The sequence below is a fragment of the Calidris pugnax genome, unplaced genomic scaffold, assembly GCF_001431845.1.
Source record: "Calidris pugnax isolate Ruff unplaced genomic scaffold, ASM143184v1 scaffold72, whole genome shotgun sequence".
NCBI classification, from domain to species: domain Eukaryota; kingdom Metazoa; phylum Chordata; class Aves; order Charadriiformes; family Scolopacidae; genus Calidris; species Calidris pugnax.
The window spans coordinates 493394-518176 of record NW_015090808.1 but is presented as its reverse complement, the minus strand read 5'-3'; the positions used below and the strand labels follow the sequence as shown (position 1 = coordinate 518176).

The following is a 24783-nucleotide window of genomic DNA, read 5'->3' as shown; positions in this document are numbered from 1 at the left end:
GGCCCCAGCAGGGTCCTGACCCTGTTGTCCCCTCGCCGCCCGGTGATTTTATAATTGGTCTGAGTCGTTACCATCCAAACCCCGCAGAACCAATTAGCCATCGTCCTCCCTGACCTGGGCTTTCTGTGGGGGGGGGGGGGGGGGGGGGGGGAAACAGCAACACACACCCCTTTTTGCTGAGTTAATGATTAAAACCTGTCTGATTTTTGGAGGCACTGACAGCCAGGCCAAGGATGCTCGCCCTCTGCCCCGCCAACGCCAACGGGGTTAATCATTCACCCAGCAATTAGCACCACCTCCATATAAACACCAGGATGGGGGTTCCCTGCGCTGCTTTTTGGCAGGAGGAGGGAAACCAGCCCCAAGATGAAGGTGGCTCTCGCCCTGCTGCTGCTTTTAGCCACTACCCATGCCATGCACCGAGGTAAGGGCATTTATCCCACCCTGGGGCTTTGCTCCCCTCCCCAGGAATTAGGGGGACAAGGTGGGGGTCCTTCAGCTCTGGTGATTTTTGGCGACCTCCCCTCTCCCCATCCCGCTGTGGAATTGCTGGGCAGGAATCAGAGAGAGGAGAGGGAAGGTGGGAGATGATGCTTTGGTACCTGGACACGCTTTGGGGTGATGCTGGAGGAGCTGGGCTGGGGTCAGAGGAGGAGAGGATGGTGTTGCAGGGCTCGGCTTCCTCCCTTAGCCAGGAAAAATGGGATTTTCTGACCTGTTTCAGTGCAAAACCCACCCCTTGGGATGGAAGTGATGCTCTGTGCCCCCCCTTTGCTGCCTTCACAGCTCTGCAGGGAATCATCCACCCTCCAGAAAAAAAAACCAAAACCTCCAAACTTCCCTCTCCCATACCACTTCATGAAAAATTGAAAGAAATATGACAAGTTAGCACCTCCAGCAGGACCGGAGGTGCTTTTTACCACAGTTTCTCCTTTTTCCTCTGTGCCACCAGCTTTTGCCTTGCAAAAATCCCTCCCCCCCACCAAACCCTTCCTTTGCCACCCAAGTGATGTGACCTTCAGCATAACAGGGCTCGTTTTTGGGGAGGTGACCCCGCTCCCTACTGTAATACCAGCAAATACACCAGTGTCAGTATTTACCCTGCTGGTACCAAAGTCTAACCCAGGGGCTTCATAGCACAAATCGATAGCATTTGTCCAGGGATGGGGGAGTCACCGGGGATGCCTTCACCCCGGGGTGCTCCTGCCCTCCCTGGGCCTGTCTCCAGAGCCCCCAAGCCCTGAGGGACTCCGGACCCTGCTGGAAAAACCAGCACCACGCATTTCGAAAGTGGGAAAAAAGTCCATTTGGATAAGGGTTTTTACAGGCTGGTCTCCAAATCATCATTTTCCCTCCATTTGGATAAGGGTTTTTACAGGCTGGTTTCCAAATCATCATTTTCCCTGGCAAAAAAAAAAAAAAAAAAAAAAAAAGAGGTGTTTTCCGTATGTTTTCCATATGAGACTCAATTAAGAAACCTGGAAAAGAGCTCTATTGCCCCCAAAAGGAAGGGCTCGGGAGCATCGCTGCGGGGGAAGCAAAGCTGGTGTTTTCCCAACACAGGATCCCAGATCCCTGGGAGCACCACCCGAGGCACAAACCCTGCTCACAAATCCTCCTTTTTCTGCACTTACAGGTAAAGCTTATGTCCGGGACAAAGTCTGCCAGGACTTCGGGATCCTGGGGAAGGAGAAATTCCGAACCCTGTAGGTACCTCCTGCCGTATTTGCCCTCCCAGGACACTCAGAACCTCAGCCGAGACCAAAAAAAAAAATTTAAAAAATAAAAATAATCTTAGAAAGGAGAAGATTTATTCACACCCTGCAAATGAGGACTCTGTTCCTAACAGGAGAAAAGTCTACTTCATTGTTGAACTCCTCAAAACCAATTAGGTGCTTAAATAATGAGGAATTCTAACAGAGCTGGGAAGGGCAGCCCCCAGCCTGGGACCCACTCCGGGTCTTTCCCGCCTGTTTTCCAAGGAATATGCTGGTATTTCTTGCAGCTGCTGCTCTCTGGCTAAGGGGGTTAAGCTCCCGTTTGGAAAAACGATATGAGGACTCTGATTGTTCCTAACAGGAGAAAAGTCTACTTCATTGTTGAACTCCTCAAAACCAATTAGGTGCTTAAATAATGAGGAATTCTAACAGAGCTGGGAAGGGCAACCCCCAGCCTGGGACCCACTCCGGGTCTTTCCCGCCTGTTTTCCAAGGAATATGCTGGTATTTCTTGCAGCTGCTGCTCTCTGGCTAAGGGGGTTAAGCCCCCGTTTGGAAAAACAATGCTGCGACGTGATTTGTATTTTTAAGTGTGGGAAATACACCCTCCAGCTCATCCTCTGCTTCCTCCCTGCTCCCAGGACCATCGTCGCCAACAGCAGGAAATATTCCAACGCCACCTTCGAGGAGATCAGCCACCTCGTCCGGGAAATCGTCTCCTTGGCCGAAACCTGCTGCGCCGAGGGGGCCGACCCCTCCTGCTACGATGCCGGGGTGAGCCTGACCCCAACCAGATGATGGACAACCCCCCCACCAGAACCAGGGTTGGGACTCGGATGGGATCATAGAATCATAGAATGGTTTGGGTTGGAAGGGACCTCAAAGATCATCGAGTTCCAGCCCCCCTGCCCTGGGCAGGGACACCTCCCACTAGAGCAAGTTCCTCAAGGCCACATCCAGCCTGGCCTTGGACACCTCCAGGGATGGGGCAGCCACAACTTCCCTGGGCAACCTGTTCTAGTGTCTCACCACCCTCATAGTAAAAAATTTCTTCCTGAGATCTAATCTGAGGGTGGGATGGGATGGGATGGGAGTCTCCCCGGCACCTAACCTCCTCTCCATCCCCCAGTCCTCAGCTCTCTCGGCCAAATCCTGCAGCAAGAACTCGCCCTTCCCGTCCCACCCCGGCACGGCCGGCTGCTGTGCCCAGGAGGGGCTGGAGCAGAAGCTGTGCCTGGCTGCCCTGCAGCACCCCCCCAAGCAGCTACCCCAGTACCTTCAGCCCACCGATGGAGAGCTCTGCCAGGCCTTCAAGAAGGACCCCAGGGACTTTGCCGACAGGTACAGTGGGATGGAGATGGCCCCCGGGCTCCCTGATGACCCCCTGTTGAGCCCAGGTGCCAGCCAACATCTGGATGCCCACCAAGCAAACCTCTCCTGGTCTCACCCCTCTGCTCTTGGTGGTCCATCAGAGTAAAAACCCTCTGCTTTCAATGGCCATGGGGCTACCGGTCCATCAGAGGAAAAAATGGGGGTGTTCTGCACTCACAGAGGCACCAGGAACAGGATTTTACCAAAAGGATGAGGGGTGCCATCACCAGCGCGAGTGGCTGGAGAGGGGCCACTGCTGCTTGGAGGACTGAGCCAGCAGCACGGGGTGGTGCCTGGAGAGGGTTCCCATCCCTGGACAACCCTAATACCCCCAAAACCCCACATCTCCTGCCTTCCAGCACCGGGTGCCCTTAGTCCTCCTCTGCCACAGGTTTCTGCACGAATACGCCAGCATCTATGGCCAGGCACCCCTGCCCGTGCTCCTGAGCTCCACCAACAACTTCCTCTCCATGGTCTCCACCTGCTGCACCTCCTACGACCGCACCTCCTGCTTCCAGACGAAGGTGAGACCCTTCAGACCCCCCCGTTTGGACTCATCCCCATCCCTGCTCCCTGGGGAGCCAGGCGAGCACCGAGGAGAGGTGTCTGGGAAAGGCTTGAATTCCCTCTATCGTTTTTTGTTTTTTTTTTTCCTGGCAGGAACAGGAAAGGAGAAGCCTCACCTTCCTCATTGGGGTGTCAGTCATGTTTTGCTCCCGCCTCACGGTGTACGGGAAGGACAAAGTCACCCTAAGGTAAAAGGGGAAAATGGCCTTTTCTCTCCTCCACCCTGAGCCCGGTCCTATTTTGAGCTGTGGATCCTGTTGCCAGGCAGTGATCCCAAAGACAAGTTTTAATTAAGGTGTAAAACCAAACGTGCCAAGGCATCCTGCCCAGCGGAGGGGCAGAGCTCCCCACCACCTCCCCCCTGCACCCCTCATCCTGCAAACCCCCTGTTTTGGGGATATTCCAGGGGAAATGGGAGCTGAGCTCCCTGAGCCCCTGGAATGCCCTGTGCCTGCCCAGCTACCTCACCACGTTGGCTCAGAAGGCGCCCGGTGCTTCCTTCGAGGACCTTCTCCCCCTGGCAGAAGATGCTGCCGAGGTCTTCTCCCAGTGCTGCAACTCGCTGAACGAGGACTGCTTGCGGAAGAAGGTAGGGGAGCCAGGAGACCACCCCAAAACCACCTCCCAGCTTAGGGGAGCGGAGCCCCATCCTGGGGAGTCCTTTGTTAGGGCAACAAAGCTGGTGAGGGGTCTGGAGCACAAGTCTGGTGAGGAGAGGCTGAGGGAGCTGGGGGTGTTCAGCCTGGAGAAGAGGAGGCTGAGGGGAGACCTTATTGCTCTCTCCAACTCCCTGAAAGGAGGGGGTAGAGAGGTGGGGGGCGGTCTCTTCTCCCAAGTCACAGGCGACAGGACGAGAGGAAATGGCCTCAAGTTACACCAGGGGAGGTTCAGGCTGGATATTAGGAAACATTTCTACACCGAAAGGGTTCTCAGCCATTGGAATGGGCTGCCCAGGGAGGTGGTTGAGGCACCATCCCTGGAGGTGTTCAAAAGACAGGCTGATGTAGTGCTGGGAGGTATGGTTTAGTGATGATGCTCCTTGTTTGTTGTGTGGGTGTCTATTTTTGTCAGTTGGGTTGATGGTTGGACAAGATGATCTTTGAGGTCCCTTCCAACCTAGAAGATTCTGTGATTCTGTGCATGGCCATCCCCTCTCAGCCTCTTGCTCCCTCTTTTGCAGCTATCGGAGCACACGGCCAAAGTCTGCGAGGTGCTGCCCACCCGAGAGAAGAGGTTCGCTGGCAGCTGCAAGGGGCCGAACCCCATGCAGAACTATATGTACATCACGATTTTGCCATCGGCGCCCACCCCCAAACTGCCCCAGCTGCAGAACCTGACGAATGAGCAGCTCTGCGGCGAGGAGGGGGCTCACTACGCCAAGAGGTGAGCGGTACCCATGGGGCAGCCAAGCTGCTGACCCCCCCATTCCTCCCCTTGTCTTCGTTATATGGCTTGGTTATTGTTAGGAGAAGCAGGGGAGCATCCTCTCTTCCCCCAGGGGGGCACAAAGATGCGCCCATCCCACGCCTAGCAGGTCATCACGATATAGGACAATTTCTCCTGCAGGTTGGCATCTGCAGGAGACTATGGAACCGTGTTTCTGTGGAATGCTCAGAACCAAAGAAAAACTGTTTAAACTTCATAGACACTCTGGAGGGGTTCAAGGCCAGGTTGGAGGGGGCTTGGAGCAACCTGGTGTGGTGGGAGGTGTCCCTGCCCAGGGCAGGGGGTGGCACTGGGTGGGCTTTAAGGTCCCTTCCCACCCAAACCATTCTATGATTCTGCGACACACAAAATTACAGCTATAGCACCATTTTCTTCCTCAGGTGCTTCTGAAGAAAACGACCCACATTTGACGTTTAAGTGCTAAAAACTCACGCAACTCGAAATGGCAAGAAAAGACCCGTTCTGTGACCCGTTTTTCCCCGCTCCAGGTCCCTGTTTGAGCTGACACGGAGGTACACCGGGGTCCCTGATGCCGTCCTCAGCAAGCTGTACGACGCCTCCGAAAAATCCAGGGAGGAGTGCTGCTCTGCCAAGGACACCTCCGCCTGCCTGGACAGCAAGGTGAGGGGCAGGGATGGCTCCCTTGGCTGGCCCTGCTGTCTTCCCCTCTGGCAGTGTGTCCCCCCCCCTCCCAAAAAACATACCCCTGCAGAGGCTTTTCCCAGCCTGGTGACAGCCACCCTCTGCCCCCCCCAGCGCCTGTGGATGGCAGAAAGGCTGATCCCCTACCTGGAGAAGGCCGACCAGCTCTGCAAGCAGTACATGACGAGCTACAGCGGCTTAAGGAAGGAGTAAGACTTTCCCCCCCCCCCCCCCCCATCCACTCCCCAAAACTGGATTAGAGGATGCATTGCCCCAAATTTTGAGGACACAGAAACAGAGCCAGTGGTTCATGGCTTGTGGTTCAAGGTCCATGTCCTTCCAGCAAAGGAAGGACATGGAGCTGTTGGAGCGGGGCCAGGGGCCATGGAGATGCTGGGAGGGCTGGAGCCCCTCTGCTGGGAGGACAGGCTGAGAGAGTTGGGGGGTTCAGCCTGGAGAAGAGAAGGCTCCAGGGAGACCTTGGAGCCCCTTCCAGTCCCTCAAGGGGCTCCAGAAGAGATGGGGAGGGACTCTGGATGAGGGAGGGGAGCCCTAGGAGGAGGGGGAAGGGTTTGACCTTGAAAGAGGGGAGATGGAGCTGAGATGTGGGGAAGAACTTGTTTGGTGTGAGGGTGGTGAGAGCCTGGCCCAGGTTGGGCAGAGAAGCTGTGGCTGCCCCATCCCTGGAGGGGTTCAAGGGCAGGTTGGAGGGGGCTTGGAGCAACCTGGTGTGATGGGAGGTGTCCCTGCCCAGGGCAGGGGGTGGCATCGGATGGACTTTAAGGTCTCTTCTCGCCCAAACCATTCTATGACTTTATAGCTTTGAGCCTAAATAGCAGCAAAATATATGGAAGAACAGAACACTTCCCTTGCAGGGCATCCAGCCCCGCTCCCGTGTGTGCTTCCCCCCCAGAAAATACTCCATATATGTATTTAATGCCCCCGGACCCTCACTAGACCCCTCTGGTCCCCAGGCTGCAGGAGAGCTTGGCAAAGCAGATGCCAGAGGCCACCCCCGTGCTGCTGGAGCGGCTGGCGGAGCGGCGAGTCCAATTCGCCTCCACTTGCTGTGCCCCCAGCATAGCCCCCCTCTACTGCATCGACAAGGTAAAGACGTGTTTCCCCCCTGCCCAAAATCCCCCAGCACCTCGGCAACCAGACCTGGGGCTGCCCCTCGGCTGTTTTTCCTTTTTTTTTTTCCCAGGTGGGCTCAGAGCTGGGAGACGTGTGCGATGGGGGATCCTGCCTGCTGGGATAAACTGCCCCAAGGTGAGCAGCTGTGGGTCTGGGCATCGGGGACCCTTTCTCTGGCCAGTTATGGGGCTGGGGAAAGGTCTCACGGCCATACCTTTGGGTCTGAGCTCTGTGGGGCACGCAGGGAAGCCAGACCTCGAGAGGAGCTGGAGGATGACCTGCAGATGGCTGCTGGTCCTCACACGGGGAGAGGAAGGTGCCACCGAGCCCGTGGCTCCTTGCCCACCCCACCGGTGAATTCCTGCAGCCCCAATAAAGACTTTAGAAAGCACCCTCAATGCTGCTGGCAAGGCTTTCTGCACCCCCGGGGCGGTGGGGAGGGCTGGGAGGGGGCATGGCCATCAGCTCCGTGGGCAGGAGGAGGTCCCAGCTCCCAGCCTGGGAGATAATGGGCTAAAAAATTAAGCAAGAACACCAAAAACACTCGTTGAGTGACCCCAAAGAGGGCTCTCTGCGGGTATTTGGGTATCCAGCCAGCTGGAGGCATGAGCCCATCACCCAAGATGGGGCCTCTGGGCATCCCCACATCCCCAGTTTCCCCACTCTGCACCCCAAACCCCCGTCTCTGCTCCTCTGAGCCCCCCCAGACCCTCCTACCAAACACCCGCTGAGTTTTGGGGGGGCTGCAGGTGAAGCACCCTGAGGCAGGAGGGTGGCAAACCCAGCTGGGAAAACACCCCAAGCCCAAATTTGGCGGGTTTTTTGCAGTAGAACAAGACCAAAATACACCAAGGAAAGCAGATAACGATACCTCAGCTCATGGAGCTGTGCTGTGCAAAGATAAACCAGGGCATTAACCCAGCCTGTGCTGTAGCCATAAAACACGGATGAGCTGAAACGGTGGTCAAAGGAAAGCACTAAATGAAATTAAAGTGACTCAAAAGGAGCCCTGGCCTCACCTACGGGGGCGGGGGGGCTCCATCCACAAAGGGAGAACTGTGTGAGCGGGAGAGGATTAATGGGCAGAATGTGGGGAAATCAATGTAAAGCTAATTAAGGCCTTAGAGTAATTACTTTGTGGACAGCGTTAGCACTGCCACGCTCACCAGAGCCGACCTTCAGTGAAAACAAGAAGAAAGCCCAGTTCATTTTGGTTCCTGTCTCTACTGGAGAGCATCGGTACCCCCTGGTAACCTTGGGCCTCCCAGTGACCTGAGAAATGAGATGGATTTGGCTGGGACTGTGCAGGATGGAGCATGACCCCCCCCAATCCCTGCCTGAGCCCCCCCACCTCAGTGCCAGCAACCTCATCTCCAGAATGAGAAATTTCACTTTTATTTTCCAAAATAACTCACAGTGTTTTTTAAACTCTTAGAATCATGGAATGGTTCGGGTTGGAAGGGACCTTAAAGATCATCTAGTTCCAACCCCCTGCCCTGGGCAGGGACACCTCCCACCACACCAGGTTGCTCCAAGCCCCCTCCAACCTGCCCTTGAACCCCTCCAGGGATGGGGCAGCCACAGCTTCTCTGCCCAACCTGGGCCAGGCTCACCCTCACAGCAAACAAGTTCTTCCCCACATCTCAGCTCCATCTCCCCTCTTGCAGGGTCAAACCCTTTCCCCTCCTCCAAAGGCTCCCCTCCCTCATCCAGAGTCCCTCCCCATCTCTCCTGGAGCCCCTTGAGGGACTGGAAGGGGCTCCAAGGTCTCCCTGGAGCCTTCTCTTCTCAGGCTGGACACCCCAACTCTCTCATCTCCTTCTGTTGGGGTGGGAGACCCACACCTCATCCATTTACTCGGTGTTGCCGGTGCATTCCCTGCCCTCCCCTGGTACATCACCATCACGTAGACGTGTCTCCACTTCACCTTCTCGCCCCAGGTGGAACCCGAGGCAACAGCTCTGGCCACCAACCCTGGTAACCACCGGGCATCGGCTCCTGCCCAGGCAGAGGGCTCTGTCCCATCGCTCTCCTGAAAGCCCTTCAGTCTCCATCAAACACACGGTGTGGGCTTTCTCTCCCTTCCAGCATCACTTCTGCATCCAGTAGATTCCATACGCACATGGAAAAGGGCTTACAATTCCAGAGACCTTCTGGGTTTGCAAGAAAAGTGGGAAAAACACCATCAAGTAAGCCAAGAGCATCGCCTCTGCCGCCTGCCTGTTTCCAGGAATTGTGCTGATAGATACAAAAAAACCCCAAACAAACCAAAAAAACCCCCAAAAAAGGGAAATACAAGAGCATCATTGCAGCGTTCCAGGTGAGGGGTGCACGTTGTGGTGCCCCGAGGGTATTTCCTGACACCGAAAGCCCGGGCAGGATGGAGAGAGCAGAGAGCCAAGCCCAGGCTGTCTCCAGAGCACAAAACACCCAGGAAGGGGTTTGTTCTGCACGTTCCTGAGTGCAGCCATCACTCCCTCCTCATCCTCTCAGCTCCCAGGGGCTCAAGACACGCCGCTGGCCACCAGGAGGTGAAGCCAAAGGACTTCTGCCCGTTTGCTGTCCCCTAGCCCCTGGGGGCCCCCTCATCTGCCCCACAGGATGCTGAGCCCCCTCCCCACTGATGGGCATCCCGGGGGTGCCCCAAAACACCACGCAGGGACAGCAAAGTGAAAGAAAAACACCCAAAAGAAAGCCCGAGGTATCTCCTGGGACCTGGAGCAGCCTCAGCAGGGACAAACCACCAGGGCAGCAGTGTCCCATCTCCTCTGGTGCAGTGGGCAGGCAGAGATTTTGGCCCTAAAACCAGGTGAGAAAACAGTGCCTGCCTCAGGGGAGGCTTTGGGCAGCAACGTGTGCTCTGCCACCTGCATTAATTACCCAGCCTCTTGATTAGCATTAACGTTTGGGCTCCCGTTAGCTTTAATTACAAACAGGAAAGCCCAATTCCACCTCATCTCCCTCCCTGCTGGCAAATCAGGCCAAGTGATGGGTCTGAGCTGTTCAAGATGTAAAAGCACCCATTATTAGGGTTTATTTTAGTAAATTTAGTAGTAATTTCATTATTTTAGTAATGAGCTACTTCTCTGCAGCAGCTCTCGGGACCTTCCCCCCGCATCCATCCCCGAGCCCTCTCCATCCCACCCAGCCCCAAAGTCCTGTCCCCTCTGCTTTGCCCCAGGGGGTGCCCAGGGTCTCCTGGAGTGGAGCAGCCTCAGCAGGGACAAACCACCAGGGCAGCAGTGTCCCATCTCCTCTGGTGCAGTGGGCAGGCAGAGATTTTGGCCCTAAAACCAGGTGAGAAAACAGTGCCTGCCTCAGGGGAGGCTTTGGGCAGCAACGTGTGCTCTGCCACCTGCATTAATTACCCAGCCTCTTGATTAGCATTAACGTTTGGGCTCCCGTTAGCTTTAATTACAAACAGGAAAGCCCAATTCCACCTCATCTCCCTCCCTGCTGGCAAATCAGGCCAAGTGATGGGTCTGAGCTGTTCAAGATGTAAAAGCACCCATTATTAGGGTTTATTTTAGTAAATTTAGTAGTAATTTCATTATTTTAGTAATGAGCCACTTCTCTGCAGCAGCTCTCGGGACCTTCCCCCCACATCCATCCCCGAGCCCTCTCCATCCCACCCAGCCCCAAAGTCCTGTCCCCTCTGCTTTGCCCCAGGGGGTGCCCAGGGTCTCCTGGAGGAGCTTCCAGCTTCTGGGATGGAGAAGAACATGTGGCACGGTGCCAGCAGAGGAAAAATAAATTCAGGAACACACACACACAGGAGCTTCCAGCTTCTGGGATGGAGAAGAATGTGTGGCACTGTGCCAGCAGAGAAAAATAAATTCAGAAACACACACACACACACGCACACACCCCCAAAACCCCTTACCCAGCCCGGGGGGAACCCAGTCTCTGCCGTCAGCAGCCTGTGATTGCACCCCACGACAGCAAAGCCTCTGCCAGCATCACTGCTGACGTGGGGACACCGGGTGTGGGGGGGGGTAAAGCCAACTCAGAAAATGATTGATTGTTGTGTTCTGTTGGAGATTTCTTTTTAAACAACAACTTTTTTTATTAAAACTTCCGAGAAAGCCCGGGCTGCTGCCAGCTGGGAGTACTGGCTGGGGCAGCAAATCCCCAGGGATCCCCATCCAGCCCGGGCAGAAACCACTGCCCTTTTCTACCCTCCATTCCCATGGGGCTTTTTGTTGTTTTGTTTGTTTTTTTCTTTTAATTTTGTTTTTTGGGGTCTCCTTCCTCCTGCCCTCGGCGCCGCAAGGGGCACGAGGCAGATTTGCCTCCTGCTTTTTTATCCTGGTGGCTCTCAAACCCATTTCCAAAGATTTGAAAAAAGCAGCAAAGTCCCTGATTTATTAGGGATTCCCATGGGGCTTTTTGTTGTTTTGTTTGTTTTTTTCTTTTAATTTTGTTTTTTGGGGTCTCCTTCCTCCTGCCCTCGGCGCCGCAAGGGGCACGAGGCAGATTTGCCTCCTGCTTTTTTATCCTGGTGGCTCTCAAACCCATTTCCAAAGATTTGAAAAAAGCAGCAAGTCCCTGATTTATTTAGTTTTTTGTTTTTTTTTTTTTTTAAAATAATCCCTGTTGCTCAGAGGAACCCTTCCTGGCTGGTTTGCCCATTTATCACCCAAACCTGGGGCACCACCTCACGAAGCCCGCGGCAGAGCGTGCCACGAGGCTGGAGCAGCTGATTAAAACAAACAAAAAAAAAATCAGATTTTTAAAAAGGACAGATTAATAATAATAATAATAATAAAAAAAACCCCAACCCGACCAACCAAACACCTCCACCAGGCAGACACTTAAAAAGGACAGATTAAAAATAATAATAATAATAATAATAATAATAATAAAAACCCCAACCAACCAAACATCTCCACCAGGTGGATAGCATTCCCAGCCACAGCTGTCTCTAATTGGTATGGCAGTAATTAAGCAGTGGAGCCAAACAGACCAGCTCCCAGCATGTACCTTGTGGCATCCAGCGATGTCCAGGCTCCTGTGGGTGGGGGGAGAAGCACAGAAACACTCAGGAACTGACAGGCACCAGGGTGGGTTTTCCTAAAAACTGGGAAAATCCCTCCAGCCCATGAAACCCCCAGAGTTTTTGGGGAACCTGGGGTGCTCTCTGCCTCCCTTCCTAACAGGAGGGGGGAAGCCATTTCTTCCCAAGGAGCAGGTTAACCCAGCACAGAAGTAAATAAAGTAAAAAAAACTGACCAACTTCTCTTTTTTTTTTCCCAATCAATTACTAGATCAATAAATTTTTTTTTTAAAAAAAAAAAGCTTAAAAATATAAGTTTTACCTGCCTCTGGGACCCCTGGGGCTGTTTCTTTTCCCAGTGACTCCTTTCCCCAGCCCATCAGGCCACAGTTGGCTCCTTTGTGCCGGCAGCATCCCTGCCATCAACCTCAAACCCACAAAAAAAAACTAGCAAGAAAAGGGGCTCATACCTCCTTTTTAATTTTATTTTTCTTTTATATTGCGCATGGTGCTTCCTCCTTGCTTTGAGACCCCAAACACCCACAGAGAGAAGTTCAGCAAAGGCTCCTGGCCAGGTGGGATGAATTTAACAGCAATTTCTGAGGATGGGGACCAGCTGGCAGGGGATGCTCCTGCCCAGCTCACACCCAGGGCTTCCAGCAGCTGCAAGGAACAGGTGATTTAATTCCCCCAGGGATAATCCTGGTGCAGAAATAGGTGCCCAAAACGTAGCAGAGTCCTCAAAATGCCACAGAATGCTTTCCACACTGACAAAATAGGAGAGATGCTGGACAAGAAGTGGCTTTTGGTCCTGGTTTAAGCTTGGTTCTGCCCAACCCAAGGCTACCAGGTCCGGTCAGGTCAGGGAGAGCAAGCAGCAGCCAAGGGGAGAAGATTGTGGGGACCTTCAGCTTGGTCCAGCACTGCCACTGCATCAACAAGACATAACCCACATTCCATACTAAAAAGTTAGCTCAAAAATACCCATACATGTGTTTTGATGACCTCATCTCCTCCTACAGCAGGAAGGGACGGGGTTTTTGGAGGAGCTGGGGTCCTTGATTCAATCAAACAAGACTGAGTATATAATGAGGAAAAACACACACACAAGCTCTCCAATAAATGCATAAAGTTACTTTATTTTCAGTATACATTTAATTTTGAAAAATATAAATGCTAAAATATCTCATCATCTTCATCTTTTTGATTCCATAAAAGTCACAATAGAAAGCTTCATAAAACTGTAAAATACTATAATGTTATAAGGAATTTCATGTTTTATATTACTGGAAAAAAAAATCATTTTAATATATTGAAATGTTTTCTGCTTTTTTTTCCTTTTTGTTCCACCATCTTGATCCACTTCATTTTATCCTAAGGTTTTATTCTTTCCTCCAAAGCAAATACAGACTTACGAGAATTAAAAACAACAATAAAAGTATCTGAAAGTGCGTGTTGATTCAAAAAAAAAAAAAAGAAAAAGAAAAAGAAAAGAAATATGTATCGGCCACGATGACAAAGAAGTGTGGGCTACAGAGGCAGGTGGCCACCACGTTCCCAGGGCTGGACAAAGCTGGCTGCAGCTGGGGGGCTGTCATGGGGTCCCACCACGAGGTGGGACCTGGCTTGGTTTTGCTCTGGGCGATTCTTCATGGCCACCTCCAATCTCAGAGGGCTTCGGGTCAGCCTCCACCCTCATTCCCAGCAGCGCTCACCCAGGCTTCTCCCACAAAAAACCCCAATTCTGATCAAAAAGGAGTTTTATTTTCAAAGGTCTACGAGGTGCGGTGACACATTTGATGCCCACCAGCTCCTGGTACCAGCAGAGCTCTTGGTTGATCTCTCCGTGTTGGGTTTTGTTTTTTAAAGGAAAAACCAACAGAAGAGACACAACCACCAACAAATTGTTACTGCCAGGGACCAGGAAAGCTCCTGTCACCAGAATTGTGTGTTTTTTCATGGAAAGCTACAGAAAACTTTGTCCCATCCCCTTCAGCAGCGCCACCCTCTGTACAACAGCTCCCTTGGGTTAAAATAAAAAAAATTAAAAATAAAAATTAAAAAAAAAAAAAAAAAGAGAGAGAAAGATCTAGATCAGCAGTCAATACATTTCAAGTACATTTAACACGGTTCGGAAGTGGAAGACCTCATTTTTGGGGAGCCCCATCACCAGGTGCCAGCAGACGGGAGGTGGGGTGTGTGCGTGGGTGCCCATGGAGCAGGAAAGGTGCTCCTCTCTCTTCATCTGGTGTCATCTTTCCTCCTTTGGTTACTGGGATTCCTACAAACCAAAGGTCTGGGGCAAAACACAAGCATCTCCAGTCTACTCCGTAGGCGACGCTCGAGTCTGTTTTCCCTTTGGGAGCCAGGGACTTGTGCCCACCAAGGGATGGAAACCCTTGGTTGAAGCTAACGTTGCATTTCCCAGGTTATCTGTCCTCCAGCTCGCGGGGCCTGGCAGCAGAGGGATCACAGAGATGCTCCTTTCCTGGCCCTTTCCAACACCTCCCCAGCCTTTCCCAAGCAAGTTTGGGCTGAGTTCCTGGGATGTCCATCTTAGAGTCAACACACATGTCGTGGAAGCCAAAACCAAGAGCCCTCGAGGAATGTTTGGAGGTGTGTGCCACGGCTCCATCATCTTTCCACAGCAACGACCACTTGCAGCAGGTCCATCTCAAACTCTCACGGTCCCCATCAACTCATCCTTCAACCTCAGGGAAAGTAAGGTGGCCAGCTGCTTCTACAGCACGTCTGGGAAAGAAAAGAGTAGCCCTACCCTGCACCTCCCCTTGCTGACATGACTACCACGAGTGAATAGATGCTAAAATTTGGCATATAAGGTCTCAGCACCATCATGAAGTTCTGTTTACTCAACCAACACGGACTTTGGTTTCACCTGTCCTCTGCGGTGGGATTTTTCTCCACTGGGGAGTCAGTCCTTACAGCTGGGCTTTTTTTTCTTCTTTTTTCTTTTTCTTTTTTTCTTCCATGGAGCTTTTAGTGTGTTCCATGTAGTCCTCAATGTTTCATCAAAGAAGTATCTTGGTAAAGCCCAATTTCCCAAATTCACGTGTCTGTGAACACAAAAGTACCTTCCCACATGTGCTACAGAGAGAAAAATCATCTCTCCCATGGTGATATTTGCTCCAAAAACCCCAAAAACCTGGGGGTGCCCATGCCCAGCAGGTTGGTGTTGATGCCTTGCCGTGTACGGATGGACAGGTCTAGGGCCACGCAGCCAAGATTTGGGGTAAGTTCTGTGGATGGTGGATGGTAACTTGATGTGGGACGCTCAAGGATGCAGATGTTGGTGAGCCTGGCGAATACGAGGGTTGGGATGAGCATCCTGGTGGGCCATCCTTCAGGTGTCCTTCTCCACTGCACCGTCATCGCGCCTGAAGTCCACCTGGGGTCTTCTCACGTGTGCACACACCCCCACCACGAGCACACACCAGGGTTTCACGAGGAAAAGAACTGGAACAACACTGCACGGGGAGTCAACCCCAGGAGTACAATCAGCATCTGTCCACCGGCGGGGGCCACTCAGTATTTCGCTTACCACCCTGACATTTAAGACTCTTCCTAAATTACAAGAAGTTTAAGTTACATCCCGGCTCCTTCATCGTAAAGTTAGATTATTTGTTAAAAAAAAAAAAAAAGAAAATAACATAACCCTAAGTAAAACAGATGCTTCAGAGCAGAAGGTGTTAATCAAACTGATCCAGCCCTATGCCATGTCCTGGAGATTGTGGTGTTGTGGTTTTCTTGTGGTTTTTGTTGTTTGTTTTTTTTTTTTTCTCTTTTTTTTTTGTAAAAATCACATTATATATGGTACAATACATTTTATTTTTTTTTACAGAAAGCCTGGCATCTAGAAATAAGAGGTAGAACTACTCATAACTATATGTTTCCTGCTGCAGGAAAAAATTCATTTTTTTTCTTTACAGTAATTAAAAAAAGGTTAAAAAAATTGACAAAAAAAAAAAAAAGTCGTAGGTTAGGCCCCCATAATTTAAACAAAATAATCTAGGAAAATAACACTCTTCCATGTACCTGACGGATTAAGTCCATTAAAGTGTTTCTTTTTTAAAAAAAAAAAAAAAAAATTGCATAGGAAAGGGACGTTTCAAAACACACGCTACAACGATGGCAATGGTTTGTCTGTGCTGGGAGTGAAGTACCTTTTTTTTTTTTTTTCTTTTTTTTCTCTTTTTAATCCTTTTCCTTCCCGCGTTAACTGGGAGCGCAGGCTGAGGAGAGCCAGAGTTAGTATTTAGCAGCACTTTCCAGCATCTTGGAGCAGTGTAAAAGCGAGACATGGGATTAGCCTGGAGGTGGGGAAAGGGTTGGGTTGGTTGGGGTTGAATTTTTTTCCTTTTGTTCTGTCGGACGACGAAGAGAACAATCAAAAAAAACCAGGAGTTTGCAAGTAGAGAGACGCTGGTTTTATCCCACCCCACCAACTCCCCCGGGCATCTCCCACAGGAAATCCTTCCCCATTTCTGCCCACGGTGGGGCTGTGGGGGGGACACGTGCGTGTGGGGGCCACGGAGAAGGCCAAAGGGGTGTGGGTCAGCGTGGGACGACGAGGAGGGAGGAGAGAAGGTCTGCGGGGGGCAAGGCTGCCTTTCAGCTACGCCGGCGGGGAGCGGAGAGCAGCTCGGTATTTGGCTAGTGACAAAATAAAAATCCCATAAAAGACTTTTTTTTTTTTTTTTTCGGACCCCAGTACTTATCCGGCTCCTAACTTTCATAGTTCTTTTTGTTTGTTTTTTTTTTTTTTTTTTTTTCTGACAGACGGACACAAATTACAAAGTAGTTTCTGTTCCCTTGCTCCTCCAGAAGTAACCATTGTCTTCAGGCTCAAGTTCTATTCTAATTTGAGGCACAACTTTTACTGGAGTTCGTGGAGGGCTGCAAAGAGAAAGAAAGACGAGGTAAGTGTGGGGACCATCTCCAGGATCTTCAGCCCTTCTCAACGTGGTCTGCCAAGCCCAGGGCTCCCTCTGGCACAGCCTCCCAGTGACCTAATCCTGGGGAAAAACTCATAGAATTGCCTGGGTTGGAAGGGACCTTTCAGATCATCGAGTCCAACCATCAACTCTGATAAAACCCATGACTAACCCATGTCCCTCACCACCACATCTGACCAGCTTTTAAATCCCTCCAGGGATGGGGACTCCACCACTGCCCTGGGCAGCCTGGTCCAAGGCTTGACAACCCTTTCAGCGTAAAAAATGTTCCCAATCTCCATCCTAAACCTCCCCTGGTGCAACTTGAGGCTGTTTCCTCTTGTCCTATTGCCTGTTTCTTGGGAGAAGAGACCGACCCCACCTCATCATCTACAACCTGCAAGAGAAAACCAGCATTTCACAAGCAAAACAGAGGGGCAACTGGTGTGAGCTGGGAAAACTGCAGGTTCTGGGACTTCTACTGGGACACCCAACTGAAGGTCACATCTGGAAATGGAATAAATGCTCAGCTCCCCCCAGTACCGGTTCCTTGCATTAGCTCATACAACACAGCTTTCTGGAACCAGTAGCATAGAGACACCAAGTGAATAACCTTGACTGGTGGTGGCTTAAGAGAAGGCCCAAACATCACATAAGATAATTTTAATGAGTCGGTCCAAACACGGCTCGTGTCAGGAGGTAAACCCACTGATTTCATTGACTGAGGAGCTCCAAGTACCCAGCACTTGTGCTTCAGGCCCAGCTGTGGCAACACCCATAAACTGCTTCTGAAATAATCGGTTTTAAGATTAATTCCACACACTCTCGAGCACCGGGAAGTGTAGATATTTTTTGGACATTTCAAAGACTATTGCTGCCTGAGTCTAGATCCAGCTCCCGGCACTGGAAGGTCCAAGGTGGCCCCAAGGGGCCAAGCCGTGGATGAGCTCTGAGAAATTGTTACTTAACTCTTCATTGCTGCAATTTAAGGTTATTATTTACTCTATTTTCCACCCCAGACATGGGAAATTGGATTACATCCTCTTTGCAACATCCTGTTACATGACTGAAGGAAAGCGTAACAGCAATTTCCTCTCACTGTCCATCTCTTTTTTATTTTTTTTAAGGCTAAAGAGCTCCAATTAATTTAATTTTCCCCCGGTAGACGTGTCTTCTAGACTCCTCCCAGTTGCTCTGCACCTTTCTTCTGATTTAGAGCCCAAGGCAGCCATCGGTTCTTCAGCTGGGGTCTAAGCAAGACTGGTGGAGCCCAAGGCTCTCCGCTCCTCATCCCAAGCCCTGTAGGGCTGCGTTGGCAATCAACTTGGGAGGGATACTAAGAAAAATTTCTACACTGAAAGGGTTATTAAACTTTGGACCAGGCTGCCCAGGGCAGTGGTGGAGTCCCCGTCCCTGAAGGTATCTAAAAGCCGGGCAGATGTGGTGCTGAGGGACATGGGTTAGTGATGGGTTTGTCAGCGTTGGGTTGATGGTTGGACTCCACGATCAGAAAGGTCCCTTCCAACCCAAACCATTCTATGATTCTATGCTGCAACCCCACATAGGGAATTTTCGCAAAGTGCTTTTTAAGAGTTTCCTACACCAACCCAAACCATTCTATGATTCTCTGCTGCAACCCCACATTGGGAATTTTCTCAAAGAAGTGCTTTTTAAGAGTTTCCTACGGGAGACAAAAACTTTGCCTCCCTGATTCTGGGCATACTGAGGGGCAGCTGAGAAGCTTTTGAGGAATGGTTCTAAAGTGCCTTTTTTTTGGGTGCTTACCTTGGCATGGTGTGTGACCGAAGGAAAGGAATTGTATCAGCACGACGTATGGCGTTCAAGGAATGTTGGTGATTTTTCTCCTGTCGGGGAGGGAAGAAAGTCTCGTTGGTGGCTGCCTCAGTTCCTCCACTACACCCTCAGCTATTTGGCAACGCGTTCAGGAGACAAAAACTTTGCCTCCCTGATTCTGGGCATACTGAGGGGCAGCTGAGAAGCTTTTGAGGAACGGTTCTAAAGTGCCTTTTTTTTTGGGTGCTTACCTTGGCATGGTGTGTGACCGAAGGAAAGGAATTGTGTCAGCACGACGTATGGCGTTCAAGGAATGTTGGTGATTTTTCTCCTGTCGGGGAGGGAAGAAAGTCTTGTTGGTGGCTGCCTCAGTTCCTCCGCTACACCCTCAGCTATTTGGCAATGCTTAGAAAGGAATTGTATCAGCACGACGTATGGCGTTCAAGGAATGTTGGTGATTTTTCTCCTGTCGGGGAGGGAAGAAAGTCTCGTTGGTGGCTGCCTCAGTTCCTCCACTACACCCTCAGCTATTTGGCAACGCGTTTTCACCGCTGACTCCCTACCGGGTGGATTTCACAGCTTGTCAAGAAAAATACTGAATTTCTCTCTCTCCTCCAAGATAAACACCCCGGAGCTGCCAAAAAGGCCAAAAGACTCATTTCCCAGGACTTTCCTCACCTTCAGCCCCTGACACTTACCTTCCATCTACACCTCTCTGGTTACCCTGTGCCCAACCTCCTGGCGAGAAAATAGGTGGCTTGGAGCCTGCAAAGGCTTTTCCTCTCCTGACCCAGTGTGGGGGAGTATACTCTCTGTTAATAATAATCCTATTAAAACTTTGAATATTAATATCCTATTAATACTTTGAATTGCAGACCATGGTTATATCCAAGGGCAATACCATGGTGTCGCTGGATTCCAGCTACTTTTTCTAGTCCAAGGGCCTGATTTGATTTGATTTTTTTCTCTGCTTCTAATTAAAAACCAGCAAATCCATTACTGGATTATAAAAATTTACAAACAAGCAAACCAGCTACTGCTCAGCTTATGGTGATTTCCCCTGGGCTGTCTCAAAGGGTGCTCTTACAAACAGGTTTGCGGCAGAACCTTAATAGTTTCCTTAATTATTTCAGCCTTAAAGATGCTGAAAACAGTGAAACAGGGCACCTGAGCATAAAATGCTGTGTAACACCAGGATGCAGCATGTTTTTAGCACATTGTGGCTGTTTTACAGAAAAACGAGGAGGATCTGGCTGGCTGTCCCAGGCTGATTTCTTTTCCTTATCAGCAAAACATGGAAACTATCTGAATAGTCAGAGAAATGTCTCTTTGCCTTTGTGTTATAATGCCAATCTCTAAGTGTTCCTGCACCTAAAAACTACACAGAGATGCTTAGACTCACCTAAGGGATGGTGACCCTCAGCTAAGTGTTCCTGCACCTAAAAACTACACAGCGATGCTTAGAGTCACCTAAGGGATGGTGACCTACCAAAAGGCAAGGATGGTGACCCCAAATGCCACCGAAAGGCAAGGGACTTGGGCACCAGCTCTTCAATATTACCTCTTAAGGATCGGATCTAAAGATCTGTGATTTTAGGTCCTACTGCTAGAAATCCCCAGGCTTGGGACCAACAGGCAAGGGACTTGGGTACCAGCTCTTAAATACTACCTTAAGGATCTAAAGATCTGTGGTTTTAGGTCCTACTCCTGGAAATCCCCAGCTTTGCCGCACTGCTAATTTATTACTAATTTATTCGTATTTCTCCCCTTCTACTTCATGACAAAACAGCCCGTTTATCTCCAGACAGCACCCATCGCTCATAGTATTTTAAAAAAGTCAGGGGAAAGGCCAAAAAAAGCTGAGGTGAGTTGTTATTCCCCACTCCTCACTCACAAGGCTATGGTAGGAAAAGTGAAAATGACTGAAAACGAAGATGGCAATAATCTTAATGATGGATACACAGGCAGGAAATTAAAAAAGAACAGCACAGCACAAAAGCATATCACCTAAGAAGGGAAATACGTTAATGGTCAACTGATCACTGCCTTGTCAGTTTAATGCGGGTCAATGACGCGCTTAATTACTCTTTTAAGGGCTGATTTTTGCAACTGCTTGGCACCTAAGGAAACAAAGGGTAAGGGGACAGCGAGGCAGTTCAGACATGCTGCAAATCCAGAACAGCAGGCTCAGAAGGGGAAAAAAATATAAAATAAAACCAAGCCATAAATCAACCCATCAGCGGAGTGAACACAAACCAGGGAAGGTTGGGAAAGAGAGGAGGAGAGAGCGAGCGGCCGAGGGACCTGTCAGTGGCTGGAGAAAACACACTTAAGCTGGAGGCACCAGAAGGAACAACATCAATTTTGTAACAAGCAAAGGGAAAAAAAAAAACAACAAAAAACCAAAAGCGCTCACAAAGCCAAAATCTGTCATAAATCAGAGGCCTGGAAATTAAAAAAGAGAAAAAAAAAATAAAAAAGGAACAAGACAAAGTATTTCTCAAGTAATAGGAAAGGTGGTTTTTATTATTATTTTTTAAAAAAATCACCATACTGCAAGGCAGAGTCAAGCAGGCATGCAAGAGGTTAGTTCTACTCACTGTCGGCAGGTTTGCTATCACTTAGGAAAGGTTCCTGCTCCATGATGTCCATTGGGATTTTAATACTTGGGACTTTTTCTGAGTAGGGGCAGTCAGACTGTGAAAGAAACGTGTAAAAGATCTTAGAATATTTTCACCGCGCGCTCTCTCCCTCTCTTATCGTCTCCCACAAATTAAAATCATCCTTCATACAGTTTCTGTAGGAACGAGGAAAAGAAAAGAAGGAAAAAAAATAATAAAGGAGCATGGTTTTAGTTGCCTGATGGTTTCCACTGCTTCCCTGCTCCTCTCCCTCTTCCCTCGCACTTGGGAAGTGGAACAGGTTGGAGGCACCACCTCGTGCAGTCCTTATATTCCCCTTTTCCCACCCACCAGCTCATGAGACACCATCCAATTCTCCTTGGAGTTGGCTGTGTGAAATACAGATGGGAAAGCCCATTCCTAGGCAGAAAAAGCCGGGCGCTGGCTTCTGTGAAACCTCATCGAAATGTTTTTATCCTGCTGTGATTTCTGTAAAAAACCCCTTTTTCCGTCCCACTCACTCTAGGAGGACGAGGGCCAGACACCGTGTGGCAGAGGCTCCTTAAGCTGGGTGGTCTCAGCTCCCCCTTTTACTGAAGTCCAGTCAAACCTAGTCTCATCACAATGAAATAGTTCATCAAATCCAGGGCCCTTGGAAGAATCCCAGCCAGGAGAAGCAGCGAACCAGGCTCTCCAGAGCTTGGGTACCAGCACGATTTACACCCCACTGGCTTCCATAATCCACCTGCTTATGCTCAGTAGAAGCTTAACTCAGAATTACTTAACTTTTAAAAAATAAAAGTAACTTCTCCTAACCCAGGAAAGGCTGATATTGCACAACTGGGCGAAGGAATTAGGGTGATATTTGCGGGAAACGTTAGCACATCTTTGTTCCTGGAGAGAAGGAGACAGAGCACCGAGCCTGGCCCTGGGGTGGAGGGAGGGAGACCTTCAAGTCAGGGCAGGAAAACATTACAGAGGCCAGAGAATCGCTCTCCCTGGATTATTATTATTATCATTTTAATTATTTTTTAACATAACTGTCATCCAGTGCAGTATTTCATACCCCAATAGCAAAATGTTTCCCTCAGGACTATTTTTAGGAGGCTGAGGGAGAAGCACAGCTCAAAGAAAGGTGATTTTGCAGAAAAGCAGTGAGGCAGAGATAAAGCCGTCCCCAAATCCCCCTCCTTTGGGGCCCTGCTGTGAGCAGAGCTGGGGTAACATCTCAATTCATCACCATTTCCCTGCTAATAAAGAAATTTAAGAGGTCTGTGGAACAGCAACGCTGATGCCCGGGGTCCGCTTTGAACTTCACCATCCACAATTTAACAGAGAGATGGAGAAAGTATCTGCACTTGGCAAAAATGCCCCAAAGAGAGAAGAAACCATTGTGCAGCACTTCTGACTCTGAAATTAAACATACTATTTTTTCTTTTCAATTGTCTGGCCTTTCTTGGGTCGGGCATTTTTTGACATAAAATTGGAGAGAAACCCAAGGTGCTTGAGTCTTCATGAGGCCAACGCAGCGATTGGCTGCACTAATTCATACTTTTTAGAGATGCTGAAGGGAAAAAAAGGTGAGATGACTGAAAATCGTTCTTTGCAGCTTCTTTTTCACTGTCCCTGGTTGCTCATAAACCCCAGGGAGAACTTCAGGTGATCAGGTGAGTCCTAATGAGCACCAAGAGCGGTCTCCACTGAGGCTGGGCTTTGCTGTGCTCCTTCCTCTAAACCCATTTGCATCAGCAAAGACCAGGAATTCTCTTTGCTGAGCTCTGATGGGGACATCACCCACCCAATCCCACTGGGGTAACTCGGTGGGGCCATATTTCTGGAAGGGAAAGGGTGGAAATAATCAAACCAAATAACGCCAAGTGCTTTACATTCAGGAAGCCGGTAAAAGCAAGCACTGAAAAAAAAAAGAAACCAACCAAGAAGAGTTAAGAACCAACATTTTGCACAAATTCTCTTACCCGTTAGATGGATTATTGTACCTGAAATTCATGAAAAGCATGAGAAGAGAGGAGATAGCTTAAAACATACTGGAGATACGGGAGCTATGGCTCAGGGTACGATGCTGCTGGATTCAAATCGATCAAGGGGAAGGGATGGAGACAAACCTTTGCTGACTATTTGCTTTGTACAGTAGGGTGTTTTCTCTCATTTTGGGAAAGGGGAGCTTGTTGTCTCAAATAAAAGCCCATTTTCCCACTGGGATTCAACTATATTTAACAAGGTGTGGATCCAGGCTTTCTCCTGCTCCCTCACCTAAGAAATACCTAGTTTTGTCTCTTCCAGTGTACACCCTCTACTTCAGACAGCATTTATTCTTTATAGAAAGGACTTTATGTGTTTTCTTATCAGAATAGCTTGACTTTATTGCCTCCAGCACAGATCTGCAGAGGCGTTATATTGCTCTCCCATAAAGGACTCGGGTTCCAGCACCTGTCCTCCACCAGGACCGAGGTTGCCTCTTCTCTCCTCCCAGCCTTGAGCAAGATGAGGCACCAAGGTGGTCTGCAGGAACTCCTGGAGCTGCCCCTTTCCTCCTGAATCACAGAACGGTTCAGGTTGGAAGGGTCCTTAAAGATCATCAAGTTCCAACCCTGTGCCCTGGGTAGGGACACCTCCCACCACACCAGGTTGCTCCAAGCCCCCTCCAACCTGCCCTTGAACCCCTCCAGGGATGGGGCAGCCACAGCTTCTCTGGCCAACCTGGGCCAGGCTCTCACCACCTTCACAGCAAACAAGTTCTTCCCCACATCTCAGCTCCATCTCCCCTCTTGCAGGCTCAAACCCTTCCCCCTCCTCCTAGGGCTCCCCTCCCTCATCCAGAGTCCCTCCCCAGCTTTCCTGGAGCCCCCCTTCTTTAGGGACTGGAAGGGGCTGGAAGGTCTCCCCGGAGCCTTCTCTTCTCCAGGCTGACCCCCCCTCCAACTCTCTCAGCCTGTCCTCACAGCAGAGGGGCTCCAGCCCTCCCAGCATCTCCATGGCCTCCTCTGGACCTGCTCCAACATCTGAAGACACCAGGTGTATTATCTAACCCACAAAGAGGGATGATGTGGTAGATCTGCTCAGTGCAGAAAGGATGGAGACAATACCCAAGCAGAAACCCTCCCAACACACAACCATGGACCCCACCACAACCCTCCTTTCTCTTCCTATACCACGAGAAAAGCCCTTTTTACATGAGCCCTGGATGGTTACATGAGCAGAACAAGTGACACTGTCCTTACTGCTCTCCCTGCAGCCTGGAATGATTAAAGCCTGGCTCCCTTTTCACGTTCCAAAAGGCAATGCTGACCAAGACAGCAGCTCTCCAAAGGCCGTTCACACTTGCTATACAAAGTCCTATATAACCAGGGTGTTTAGCACTTCAGTATAAATTTAGAGGATTTGAGTTCATGCTGGACCTGGGCAGGAGAATGTTTAAAGGCATGAGGACTGCACTTCTCCTTATTACATAGACAGTCTAAGGCACGTGGATCTGGTTTAGTCAGGTCACCATGCTTAGGAATGGCATAAGCAGCTATGTTTCA

The 24783-nt window shown here is 50.1% G+C and overlaps 2 protein-coding genes across 3 annotated transcripts in view; one reads left to right on the top strand and one right to left on the bottom strand.

The window, feature by feature from the left end:
* Positions 1–337: 337 nt before the first annotated feature.
* Positions 338–7269, top strand: GC (group-specific component (vitamin D binding protein)). Of its 2 annotated transcripts, XM_014938345.1 has the most exons (13): positions 338–424; positions 1637–1706; positions 2360–2492; positions 2848–3059; positions 3481–3613; positions 3750–3844; positions 4116–4245; positions 4837–5039; positions 5591–5723; positions 5859–5953; positions 6719–6851; positions 6949–7013; positions 7123–7269. In XM_014938345.1, exons 1-12 carry the CDS (start codon positions 367–369, stop codon positions 7000–7002), a joined length of 1449 nt encoding a protein of 482 aa, XP_014793831.1. In that variant the 5' UTR covers positions 338–366; the 3' UTR covers positions 7003–7013; positions 7123–7269. The 2 variants fall into 2 exon arrangements, with proteins under 2 accessions (XP_014793831.1, XP_014793830.1); XM_014938344.1 differs by having other exon boundaries at positions 6949–7269.
* Positions 7270–19029: 11760 nt separating this feature from the next.
* SLC4A4 (solute carrier family 4 (sodium bicarbonate cotransporter), member 4) overlaps positions 19030–24783 on the bottom strand; it is a 240410-nt gene continuing 234656 nt past the window's right edge. Inside the window, exons 24-25 of the mRNA XM_014938358.1 lie at positions 21221–21317; positions 19030–19086 (exon numbers count right to left, since the gene is read on the bottom strand). Coding sequence (XP_014793844.1) covers positions 19043–19086; positions 21221–21317 — 141 coding nt within the window. The 3' untranslated portion in view covers positions 19030–19042. The remainder of the gene's footprint in view (positions 19087–21220; positions 21318–24783) is intronic.

What these genes read in the sequence shown, in the direction of transcription:
- GC (XM_014938345.1), top strand. Translation starts at nt 367, where the DNA reads ATGAAGGTGGCTCTCGCCCTGCTGCTGCTTTTAGCCACTACCCATGCC. An exon ending in TACCCATGCCATGCACCGAG is followed by an intron (nt 425 to 1,636) that starts GTAAGGGCATTT and finishes CTGCACTTACAG; the next exon opens with GTAAAGCTTATGTCCGGGAC. An exon ending in AGGACTGCTTGCGGAAGAAG is followed by an intron (nt 4,246 to 4,836) that starts GTAGGGGAGCCA and finishes CCTCTTTTGCAG; the next exon opens with CTATCGGAGCACACGGCCAA.